Source organism: Ursus arctos, unplaced genomic scaffold, assembly GCF_023065955.2.
Source record: "Ursus arctos isolate Adak ecotype North America unplaced genomic scaffold, UrsArc2.0 scaffold_14, whole genome shotgun sequence".
Taxonomy (NCBI): Eukaryota; Metazoa; Chordata; class Mammalia; order Carnivora; family Ursidae; genus Ursus; species Ursus arctos.
In genome coordinates, this window is record NW_026622808.1 from 10483150 (window position 1) to 10493689 (window position 10540).

At 67.9% G+C, this 10540-nt stretch overlaps 2 protein-coding genes across 14 annotated transcripts in view; one reads left to right on the forward strand and one right to left on the reverse strand.

Annotated features, from left to right (window-relative positions):
* The window catches only part of MINK1 (misshapen like kinase 1), a 43412-nt gene extending 37583 nt beyond the window's left edge, over positions 1 to 5829 (forward strand). For 3 of the 11 annotated variants that reach the window (XM_044391708.3, XM_044391710.3, XM_044391713.3), the window contains 17 exons: positions 82 to 342; positions 761 to 846; positions 1005 to 1115; positions 1258 to 1367; positions 1454 to 1581; positions 1935 to 2095; positions 2364 to 2466; positions 2551 to 2688; positions 2787 to 2895; positions 3097 to 3264; positions 3389 to 3532; positions 3647 to 3781; positions 3899 to 3999; positions 4084 to 4233; positions 4319 to 4478; positions 4554 to 4693; positions 5009 to 5829. In XM_044391708.3, coding sequence (XP_044247643.2) covers positions 82 to 342; positions 761 to 846; positions 1005 to 1115; positions 1258 to 1367; positions 1454 to 1581; positions 1935 to 2095; positions 2364 to 2466; positions 2551 to 2688; positions 2787 to 2895; positions 3097 to 3264; positions 3389 to 3532; positions 3647 to 3781; positions 3899 to 3999; positions 4084 to 4233; positions 4319 to 4478; positions 4554 to 4693; positions 5009 to 5092 — 2289 coding nt within the window. In that variant the 3' untranslated portion in view covers positions 5093 to 5829. The remainder of the gene's footprint in view (positions 1 to 81; positions 343 to 760; positions 847 to 1004; positions 1116 to 1257; positions 1368 to 1453; positions 1582 to 1934; positions 2096 to 2363; positions 2467 to 2550; positions 2689 to 2786; positions 2896 to 3096; positions 3265 to 3388; positions 3533 to 3646; positions 3782 to 3898; positions 4000 to 4083; positions 4234 to 4318; positions 4479 to 4553; positions 4694 to 5008) is intronic. The other 8 variants (XM_026520766.4, XM_026520768.4, XM_048226917.2 and 5 more) reach the window with 5 other exon arrangements.
* A 310-nt stretch (positions 5830 to 6139) lies between these two features.
* On the reverse strand, positions 6140 to 10332 carry CHRNE (cholinergic receptor nicotinic epsilon subunit). 3 transcript variants are annotated; one of them, XM_044391714.3, is made up of 12 exons: positions 10073 to 10332; positions 9739 to 9881; positions 9593 to 9637; positions 9374 to 9483; positions 9109 to 9264; positions 8900 to 9000; positions 8414 to 8614; positions 8223 to 8337; positions 6964 to 7078; positions 6707 to 6893; positions 6498 to 6604; positions 6140 to 6402 (listed from the first exon to the last, which is right to left on the reverse strand). In XM_044391714.3, exons 1-12 carry the CDS (start codon positions 10116 to 10118, stop codon positions 6253 to 6255), a joined length of 1476 nt encoding a protein of 491 aa, XP_044247649.2. In that variant the 5' UTR covers positions 10119 to 10332; the 3' UTR covers positions 6140 to 6252. The 3 variants fall into 3 exon arrangements, with proteins under 3 accessions (XP_044247649.2, XP_057167353.1, XP_057167354.1); XM_057311370.1 differs by having other exon boundaries at positions 6140 to 6604; XM_057311371.1 differs by lacking the exon at positions 9109 to 9264 and having other exon boundaries at positions 6140 to 6604.
* Between the last annotated feature and the right edge of the window lie 208 nt (positions 10333 to 10540).

Below are 10540 nucleotides of genomic sequence, written 5' to 3' on the forward strand. Positions count from 1 at the left end.
CCTCCCAGCCCAGGCCCCCCGCTCCCCGGTGGGGATGCGCCACAGAGCGGGCAGCCCACCCTCCCTGGTCTTTCCCTGCAGAGCCTGGTGGCGCACCGGGTCCCACTGAAGCCATATGCAGCGCCTGTACCCCGATCCCAGTCCCTGCAGGACCAGCCCACCCGGAACCTGGCCGCCTTCCCAGCCTCCCATGAGCCTGACCCTGCCGTCCCCACGCCCACTGCCACGCCCGGCGCCCGAGGAGCCGTCGTCCGCCAGAATTCAGATCCCACCTCCGAAGGGCCTGGCCCCAGCCCGAACCCCCCAGCCTGGGTCCGGCCCGACCCTGAGGCCCCGCCCAAGGTAAGGGCCGTGCTATGGGACCAGAAGAGAGCAAGGGAACAGAAAGAGGAGGAGCTGTGGGGAACGGGCGAGGTGGAGACAGTTCAGGGCTGGAAGGGAAGGGCCAGACGCCTGCCCTGGGCCCTGGGCCTCGGGTACAGGTGGGACGGCGGGCTGCCTGCTCTGGGACTGCGTCCCTGCTCCCGGGGCTGAGGGAGGGAACGGAAGCATGCCCAGGGTGTTTGGGGAGCCTCGGGGGCAGACTGGCTGGGCCGCAGTCCCCGCTTCATGATTGTGAAAAATTCGTGAGCTTCCATGAGCTCGGTTTGCGTGTCCGGGAAAGCCGGGGAGAACACCTGTCAGGGACCAGGCGAGGACCCATTTGAGGAGTGGCCAGCAGGCCGCAGGCACGACAGGCTGATCCCCCCTCCTCCTTCAGGTGCCTCAGAGGACCTCCTCCATCGCCACCGCCCTCAACACCAGTGGGGCCGGAGGGGCCCGGCCCGCTCAGGCTGTCCGCGCCAGGTAGCACCCTGGTGGGGTTGCATGGGGACCCGGGCGGGGGTGCTGGGGGGGGCACAGGGAGGTTGCCAGGTTACCCGCTGAGGGGTGGGCAAGCCCCACCTCGTCACCTCAGCACCCCTGCCCCGCCCCCCCCCGGCACCCCTGTGCTCCCTCCACAGACCTCGCAGCAACTCCGCCTGGCAAATCTATCTGCAAAGGCGGGCAGAGCGGGGCACCCCCAAGCCTCCAGGGCCCCCCGCTCAGTCCCCTGGCCCGCCCAACGCCTGTAGGTAATGGAGTTGCCTCCCCATTGCCTCCCACCCTCACTTCTGCCACGGGCTCCCCCCCCAGGTGGTGGTTCCCCTCTCTGCGCTGCAGCTCCATGCTGGAGGGGGGCACCGGCCTCCCTGACCTGCCTCTGCCCTCCCACAGCAACCCCGACCTCAGGAGGAGCGACCCTGGCTGGGAGCGCCCCGAAGGTGCCCTCCCGTCTCACGGGCACCTCCCGCAGGCCGGCTCGCTGGAGCGGAACCGCGTGGGAGGTAGGCAGGCCTGCTCTGGGATGCTGCCTCGGGGCCGGGTCGGGGACGGTTGGCTGTGGAGCTCCAGGGTCACTGAGGGTGACCAGGTGTCCATGACCTCCCTTCTCCTACCCTGCCTGACCCAGCCTCCTCCAAACTGGAGAGCTCCCCCGTGCTCTCCCCCGGGAACAAAGCCAAGCCTGAGGACCACCGTTCGCGACCAGGCCGGCCCGCAGTAAGTCACCGGTGGCAGCTGTGGCCGCATCTGCTCCCGGGGCAAGGGGGGGCTTGGGGCCTCGGAGCCCCCAGGAGCCTGGTGCTGGAGCTGGGCCCTCTAGAACCTCGTGCAAAGGGGCTGCGGGCTGCACTTCTCGGCTCCTGACCTGTCTTCACCTCTTTCCTGCTCTCCTGGCTGCTTTTCCATCCCTGCGGCCTCTCCCAGAGCTATAAGCGCGCCATCGGTGAGGTCAGTGAGAAGGCCTGCTTGGGAGCCCCCTGTTGCCTGCCCCTTCTCCTTCTGGCTCCCTTTGTACCCGCTTCCTCCCTCCCCATTCTCCCCTCCTCATTCATCCCCCCCCCACCCTCCAGGATTTTGTGCTGTTGAAAGAGCGAGCCCTGGACGAGGCCCCGCGGCCTCCCAAGAAGGCCATGGACTACTCGTCCTCCAGCGAGGAGGTGGAAAGCAGTGAGGATGAGGAGGAGAGCAACGGCGAGCCCTCCGAGGGGAGCAGAGATACCCCCGGAGCCCGGTATGGGGGTGCCCTGGGGAAGGGCAGGCTTTCCCTCTCCTAGCTGGGGGACCCTGGCTATCACTGCTGGTCAGGTTCCCCTTCCCTTCTCTAGAGCACGGGGTCCGGGCTGGTGTCCCCGGGCCTCCCCCAGGAGCCAGCACACGGCACCCCTCCCCCCACAGCGGGGCAGCGTCAAGTGGAGGGGAGAGCACTGGTCCTCCCTCTCCGTCTGCGCCCCTCGGTGGGCGGGACCTGGGGCTGACAGCCGTCTTCTCTCCCACGGCAGTGACGGAGACACGGACAGCGTCAGCACCATGGTGGTCCACGACGTGGAGGAGATAGCCGGCACCCAGACCCCCTATGGGGGCGGCACCATGGTGGTCCAGCGCGTGAGTGCGCCCCCACCTTATTCCGAGCTCCTGCTGTGCCCCGTCCTCCACGCCGGCACTGGCTGCCTTTCCTCTGTCCCTTAGACCCCGGAAGAGGAGCGCAGCCTGCTACACGCGGACAGCAACGGCTACACCAACCTTCCAGACGTCGTCCAGCCCAGCCACTCGCCCACCGAGAGTGGCAAAGGCCAGAGCCCCCCCTCGAAGGACGGCGGCAGCGACGTAAGTGGGCACATGCGGCCCCGAGCTGTGGGGCAGCGGGCAGGGGTGCCGGGGGCCTGGGTCTCGAGTATTCGCCTGATCGCTGCCCGCTCCCGCAGTACCAGTCTCGTGGGCTGGTGAAGGCCCCTGGCAAGAGCTCATTCACGATGTTTGTGGACCTGGGGCTCTACCAGCCCGGAGGCAGCGGGGACACGATCCCCATCACAGGTGAGGGCCACGGAGGCAGAAAAGGCACCTGAGGCTGGGGATTTTGCTCCGTGTCCACCCCTCCCTGCACCTCCTCCTTTCTCTACCCTCCTCCTGTCATGCTGAGTACTCAGAGGCACCCTCCACCAACTGCAGGGGTGGGGGTGAGGAGGGGTGGGGGAGAGGGCTGCAGCTCTCCTCTCCCTGCTCTCTTTCCCGCAGCCCTGGTTGGGGGAGAGGGCGGCCGGCTGGACCAGCTCCAGTACGACGTGCGGAAAGGCTCCGTGGTCAACGTGAACCCCACCAACACCCGCGCCCACAGTGAGACCCCCGAGATTCGGAAGTACAAGAAGCGGTTCAATTCAGAGATTCTCTGTGCGGCCCTCTGGGGTGAGCCTGGCGCCGTGGCGGGGGTGCGAGGGGAGGAGCGGGGTGTGGTGTGCCCTGTGCTCCCGGTCAGGCGGGGGCGGGCTGCGGGGACCGGGCTGGGTGACCTGGCCGCCTCCTGCTGCAGGCGTCAACTTGCTGGTGGGCACGGAGAACGGCCTGATGCTGCTGGATCGAAGCGGGCAGGGCAAGGTGTACGGGCTCATCGGGCGGCGGCGCTTCCAGCAGATGGACGTGCTGGAGGGGCTCAACTTGCTCATCACCATCTCAGGCACGCGGGGGGCGGGGCGGCCCGGGAGGAGGCGGGGCTGCGGACCACGGAGGGCGGAGGCGGGCGGGAGGCCGGGGCGGACCTCCAGTGAGGGTCTGTGTGTCCGGCCCGCAGGGAAAAGGAACAAATTACGGGTGTATTACCTGTCTTGGCTCCGGAACAAGATTCTGCACAATGACCCGGAAGTGGAGAAGAAGCAGGGCTGGACCACCGTGGGGGACATGGAGGGCTGCGGGCACTACCGCGTGGGTGAGAGGAGGTCACTGCAGGGGGTCTGGGCTGCAGGGCTGAGCCTCAGAGCCAGAGGCTGGGCGACGGGAATTGGCGCTCGGTGACACGCTTGTGCCCCCCCCCCCGCGCCCCCAGTGAAATACGAGCGCATTAAGTTCCTGGTCATCGCCCTGAAGAGCTCCGTGGAGGTGTACGCCTGGGCCCCCAAGCCCTACCACAAGTTCATGGCCTTCAAGGTAGCCCCAGCTGCAGCCCCCCACCTGCCCAGCGCCGGCCCAGCAACCCCGGCCGCGTCCCCTGAGCCCCTCTCCCCTCCGCAGTCCTTCGCCGACCTCCCTCACCGCCCTCTGCTGGTCGACCTGACAGTGGAGGAGGGTCAGCGGCTCAAGGTCATCTACGGCTCCAGCGCCGGCTTCCACGCCGTGGACGTGGACTCGGGGAACAGCTACGACATCTACATCCCCGTGCACGTAAGCTGGGCGGGGCTTCGAGCGGAGCGCGGCCACCAGCCCCGGGGTCTGGGTGCCGGCCTGCAGCCCGCCCTCTCGTCCCCAGATCCAGAGCCAGATCACGCCCCACGCCATCATCTTCCTCCCCAACACCGACGGCATGGAGATGCTGCTGTGCTACGAGGACGAGGGCGTCTACGTCAACACCTACGGGCGGATCATTAAGGATGTGGTGCTGCAGTGGGGAGAGATGCCCACCTCTGTGGGTGAGTGAGGCGCCCGCCCCCTCGCCGCTGCCGGAGCTGCAGCCCGCTCACGGCCCCCCTCCCCTTCTCCCCCAGCCTACATCTGCTCCAACCAGATCATGGGCTGGGGCGAGAAAGCCATTGAGATCCGCTCAGTGGAGACAGGCCACCTGGACGGAGTCTTCATGCACAAACGGGCCCAGAGGCTCAAGTTCCTGTGCGAGCGGAACGACAAGGTGGGGAGGCCCCTGTCCTGCCCGGGGCTGGCTCCGCGGCCCTAGGTCCCCTGATGGATTGGGGGGGGGGAGGGGGGAGGGGGGAGGGGGTCCTGGGGGCACAGCCTGCCCTTCCTTCACTTTCAGTCTGAGACACCCCACCCCCCGACTGCACCTGGAGGTCTGTGGCTGCCCTCTCCCCAAGCATCTCTGCCCCTGGGGTGGGGGGCGCTCTAAGAAACACATTCTGCAGTTTCTAGCTCTTCCCTCTCTCACGTTCCCAGTTAACCCAGACCCCCCCGCCCCCCCTCGGTGACGTCCTCTTCTACCCCACAGGTGTTTTTCGCCTCGGTCCGCTCCGGGGGTAGCAGTCAAGTGTACTTCATGACGCTGAACCGTAACTGCATCATGAACTGGTGATGGGACAGCCGCCCCACAGCCAGACCCCCCCCAGGCCGCCCTTTTCTCCCCTCCCTGGGCTTTTGCTTTGACTGGTTTGATTCACTGGAGCCTGCTGGGAACGTGACCTCTGACCCCGATGCTTTCGTGATCACGTGACCATCCTGTTTTCCCCCCCCCCCCCCACGTTCTCTCCCCAAAACTGTGCCTGTCCCAATTCCAGGGAGAGGCACAGCATCCCCTTACCAGGAATCAAGAGGGCCGAGCCCCACCCCTCTTTTCTCCACTTCAGAGGAGAGTGCTTGGGGCGTGGACCCCGTACCCCACTGCTGCTGACCAGGCAGGGCCCTGGGCCCCTTCATTTGCACGTCAGGGGAGCCGGCTCCCCCCTTGAATGTACCAGACCCCGGGGGGGGGGGTCACTGGGCCCTAGGTTTCAGGGGGGTCGCCCGCCACTCCAGGGGCAGGGACCATTTCCTCATTTTCTGAAAGCACTTTAATGATTCCCCTCCCCCCAAACCCCAGGGAATGGAGGGGGGACCCCGCCAGCCAAAACATTTCTCCCTTTCCAACCCCATTTCTTTCTAGCCTCTGTCCTTCCCTGGTGGAGGGAGGGAGCAGGGAGCTCCCGGTCCCCACCCCCGGCACCCCCTTGCTTGCCTCTGTATATAGTGTGAGCAGCAAGTAGCCCCGCCCCTCCTCAATGTAGTGGCCTTGGAGATTCCGTTTGTTAATAAAGACAATTCAACCAGCTCCTACCATCTCGGGCCCTGTTTTACTGTTTTCTTTGCCAGGCCTGGATACCAGCCAGGGTGAGCCAGCAGGGCTGGGAGGGAGGAGGCGGCCAAGGCGGCCTAATCCCCGTGGGCTTGCGAGGACCTTCACTGAGGGCGAGAAGACGAAGCAGCTCCTAGGGCTAGAGGGTCACATGGGCCTGGGGCCTCAGGAGCTGGGTGCGTGGGCAGGGCTGGATGGAGGGGTGAGGGCTGGTTTCTGGGGGACCGTCCTCGGCTTCTGATCCCGCCCGGCGGCCAGACCTACGCGTGTGCGCGCGCGCACAACTCTTGGGAGGTTGGCAAAGTGGATTTATTACGGAGGTGGGTAAAGGGTCACGATACAGCAGAGCCCAGCAGAGGGCTTTTCAAAACCGGTTTCCTCCCGGAAGTTGGGTGGGGAGCCGGCTACATACACGGAGGGTAGGGCAGTTCGGGCACCTGGTTGAAGTAGCCCCCGAGGAAGATGAGGCTGGACCCCACGCCGAAGAGCCCCAGGGCGGCCCAGAAGCAGATGTTGTCCAGGGCCTTCCCCATGCGCACCCAGTCGGACACCTCCTGGGGAGGGGGCAGACACAAGCTGCGGCTCCCGCGGCGCCAGGGCCTGGAGCCTCCAGGTGACCACCCGCCACCCTCCCCCTGGCCTGTCCCACCTCACCGGAGGCCTCCCGCTCCCGCGTGCTCTCGGCCACAAAGTTCACGGCATCCACGCAGCAGCGGACCTCGGGGGCGGCGGAGCCCAGGCTCTGGCAGAGGGCAGCTGGTGGGGCGCCCGGGAGGGGAGGATCAGCGGGGAACCCGCCCCGCCCCGCCTCCGCCGGTGCCAGCCAGCCCGCCCACCCGCCCGGGCCCCCCTGCTCACCAGTCCAGACCCCATGTCGGTGCCTCTGTCCCTCAAACACGAGCTCGCTCCGCGGCTTTTTCAGTATCAGCTCCTCAGCGCGGAGCAGCAGGCCCACCGAGGACGCGCGCCGGGGCGGTGAGGTGGTCCGGGGAGCCTCGGGGGGCGCGCCCGAGCCCAGCAGCCTCGGCAGCAGCTCCAGCAGGACCTGGCGGCAGGGCGGGGCGAGCTCGAGTCCCCGCCCACCCAGCGCCTCGCCCTGCCCACCCGGCGCTTACGTGGCGCAGCCGAGGGGATATGGTGTGTGTGGTGGGCGTCCGCAGAGACACGTTGAGCACGACGACGCAGTTCATGACGATGATCGTGGCAACCACCATGACGAAGATGAGGTACCTGCGGGGCCCGCCACAGGTGACCTCACAAACGACCCTCCCCGACGGCAAGGCGGCTCCTCCCCAGAGGGCCAGAAGGCGCGAGAAGCTCCGGTGCCCCCTTTTCCGCCGGCGGCCATGAAGGGGACCCCCAGCTCCCTGGAAACCCTGCTGTGGGTCTACCACTTCCACAGCTCCACGGAGGTGAGGCTACGCCAGAGGCCCCGCCAGGGCGGGCGGCCCCGTGAGATCTGTCTGCCCCGTGACCCGACGGCCCCGCCACCCCTGCTCCTTGTCCAGGTGGCCCTGCAGCCCCCACTCCTGTCCTCCCTGGAACTCGCTGTGGCCGCAGCCCACGAGTATCTGGAGCAGAGGTTCCGAGAGCTCGAGTCCCGGGATCCGCAGGGGCCGCCCGCCCCGAAGCCCACCCTGGGGCTGGTGCTGAGAGAGGCCGTGGCCAGCGTCGTGAGCTTCGGTGCCACCGTGTTCGAGGTGGGGCGCAGGGGGCTGCGGGGAAGGGGGGGCAGAGACCCCTGCATCCCCACCAACTCCTCCATGCCCCACCGCAGATCTCAGCCCTGTGGCTGCAGCAGGAGGTGCGGGGACTGGACAGCGGCGCCGGCAGCCCGAGCCCAGCCTCAGGCGCCGGGGACCCGGGCGGAGCGCTGGCCCGAGTAGCCCAGGCCGCGGGGCAGGGGGCTCGGCAAGCGGGGGCTGCGGCGGGCGCAGGTGCCCGGCTGGTGCTGCAGGGGGCGTGGCTGTGCCTGTGCGGGCGGGGCCTGCAGGGGTCCGCCTCCCTCCTGCAGCAGTGGAGGCGCCAGCTAGGCCTCGGAACTGCTGGGGGACCGGTGAGTTCAGGACGGAGATGGATGGAGGGGAGAGGAGTTGGGGGCCGGAGGCGGCGGGGCTCGGGGGGGGGGGGGGCACTGAACCGGCCCGCCCCCGGCAGAGATACTCAGGGGACCTCAAGGTGGCGTCCAGCAGCAGCGCGGAGGACGGCGTACCCGAGAACCCACCGCAGTCCCAGATCCTCCCCACGCTCGAATAAAGCCCAGGTGGGCCCGGAAGGCGGAGCTGCTCCCGTGTCATGTGGCCCTGGCCCCGCCCCCGTGCTCGCCCGGCCCCGCCCACACGCGTGGGTCCCCTCCGGGACCCTCCGCCGTCACCTGCCCAGCATCGGCACGCTCAGCGACGTCTCGGGGATTTTCTGCGCAATCAGGAACAGGAAGACAGTCTGGGCGAGCAGGACGTTGATGGAGACGGTGCACTTCTGGCCGCCGGCTGGAGGGAGCGCCCGGTGAGAGCAGGCCCCGCCGCCCGCAGCGCGCCCGGGGTGGGGGTCCGGGTCGCCCCTTACCCTGCGCCGGCAGGAAGTAGGCGAGCAGCACCAGGCCCGAGATGAGCACGCAGGGCACGATGATGTTGATGACGTAGAAGAGCGGCTTCCGGCGAATGATGAGTGTGTAGATGACGTCGACGACCCCCGGGCCGCCAGCGGAGGCGCGGTCGGGGCGACGGATCAGCCCGGGGCAGAAGTCGATGGCCCACTCGCCGTTCTCTGCGGGGCGGGAGGCGCGGTCAGCCGGCCCCCGGGCCGCACACCTGGGGCTCCGGGCGGAGGAGAGGGTGTGGCCGGCCCACCCCGGCTGGTGGGGCCGCAGGGGGTCTGGGCCGTCGGGGCGAAGGCGGTTCCGGCGCGACCGTCGAGAGTGCTTTCGGGGGAGGGGCAAGGTCGAGGCCAGCTGCAGGAGTCCAGCCCCGGCCTCGATGGTCTCGGGCCACAGCGAGTCCCCACCCTGGACCCCGTCTCGGGGCGGGTTCTCGGAGCAGGAGGAGGCCTCACCAGTGTAGGCCTCGGTGTCGATTTCGATCTTGCTGATGGTCTCGCCTGCGTCGTCCACGGCGAAGACGAAGTCCACCTCTTCGGCACTGTAGGTCTGCGAGCTGCAGGGCAGGGCCGGTCGGCACCGGGGAAGCTCGGACCCGGCCTCGGCTCCGCCCCCGGTGCCGGTGCCGGCCCCCCCGCCCCCGCCTCTGAGCCGCTCATCCCACCGGAAGACCAGCGAGCAGTTCTGCCAGTCGAAGGGGAAGTAGGTGACCTCGACGGCGCAGGTGCTGCGGTAGATGGCGGGGGGCAGCCAGCTCACGTAGCCACCCTCGTAGACCAGCACGTTGGCGTCGTAGGCCACGCCGAACTGGCCGTCAATGCTGCGGGTCCCGAGAGAGACGGCGTCCGCCCGAGCCCGCGACCCCCTCGCCCTCCGAGCAAGCCCTGCCCCCTCCAGGTGCAGCTCCGCCCCCGGCCGCCCGTGCTCACTTGTTTTCCAGCACGATCTCCGGGAGCCAGACGAGTTCCGAAGGCACCCGCAGGGTCTCCACACCCCCGAAGTCGTCCTTGCTGTAGTTGAGTCGGTAATCCTGCCAGTCCTAAGGAGTGGGGGCGGACTGGCGAGTGCCCTGCGTCCCCCACCTGGTGCCCCCCCAGGAGACGGAGAAGGAGGCCAAGTCCTCACGCTGTTCCCCAGATTTGACTCACGATTCCAATCCAGACGCTGGTGGTGAGGGTCTCCTCTTTCTCGTTCTGCAGACGGTGGGGGGGGGGGGATGTCAGGATGCTCCAAGTGGGATTCCACAGCCAGGAGTGGAATTTCAGGCTCCGGGCTAGGGGTGGGGGTATCTTACTAGGGAGATGAGGTTGGTCAGGGTGACCTTGAGGGTGATGGTGACCGTCTCTTCAGGCTCCTTCACTGGCCGGCGCTCTGGGTCGTAGTTGTCGAAGAGATGGTGGTAAAGACGCAGCTCCTCGTTCTTCGCCTCACCTCCACCTGGGGATGGGGTCAAGCGGTGGGCTCGCTGCAGAGGAGGGGCGGGGGGGGGGGGCCTCTCCGCTGCTCTGGGTCCCCGCAGGGCTCTGCTGTGTGCTTTCCCCCCGTCTCCTGACCCAGACCCCGAGCCTGCTTCTCTCGTCTTTGCCCCGTCGCTGGGGCCCGTGTGTGGGCCCGACCCCTGCCCCTACCGAGGAGCTGCAAGACGAGGAGTGCGCCCAGCAGAGCCCCTGCCATCCCGCTGTCTGCTCCTGGGGTTATTCTGAGCTCTGGCAGGCTTTAGGGGGGCAGGCCAGGGTGTGGGAGGGAGGGGGGAGGGGTGTTAGTTCCGGCCTGAGTTAGGGGACTGTCACCTAATCCTCTCCGCACCGCTACCGCAACCAGAGACGTCTTGGCTGCTCCCACAGGCAGCTGCTCCGTCCCGGCATCCTTTGCCTGCTGTTTGGCTCGCAGACCCGACCCCCTTATGACCAGAGCCAGCCAGGTGCAGGTCCTTGAAGAGCACCTGGAACCACAAGCCTGGCAGTGGGGGATGGGGTAGCCCTGCTCTGAACATGTGCTGGTGTCCCTCGAGTAAGCCGCCCTGTGCAGGTGACATCCCTTGCCTTCTGTCACTCACGTGGGACGCGTTATCACCACCCCGGCCCGGCCAAGGTCAC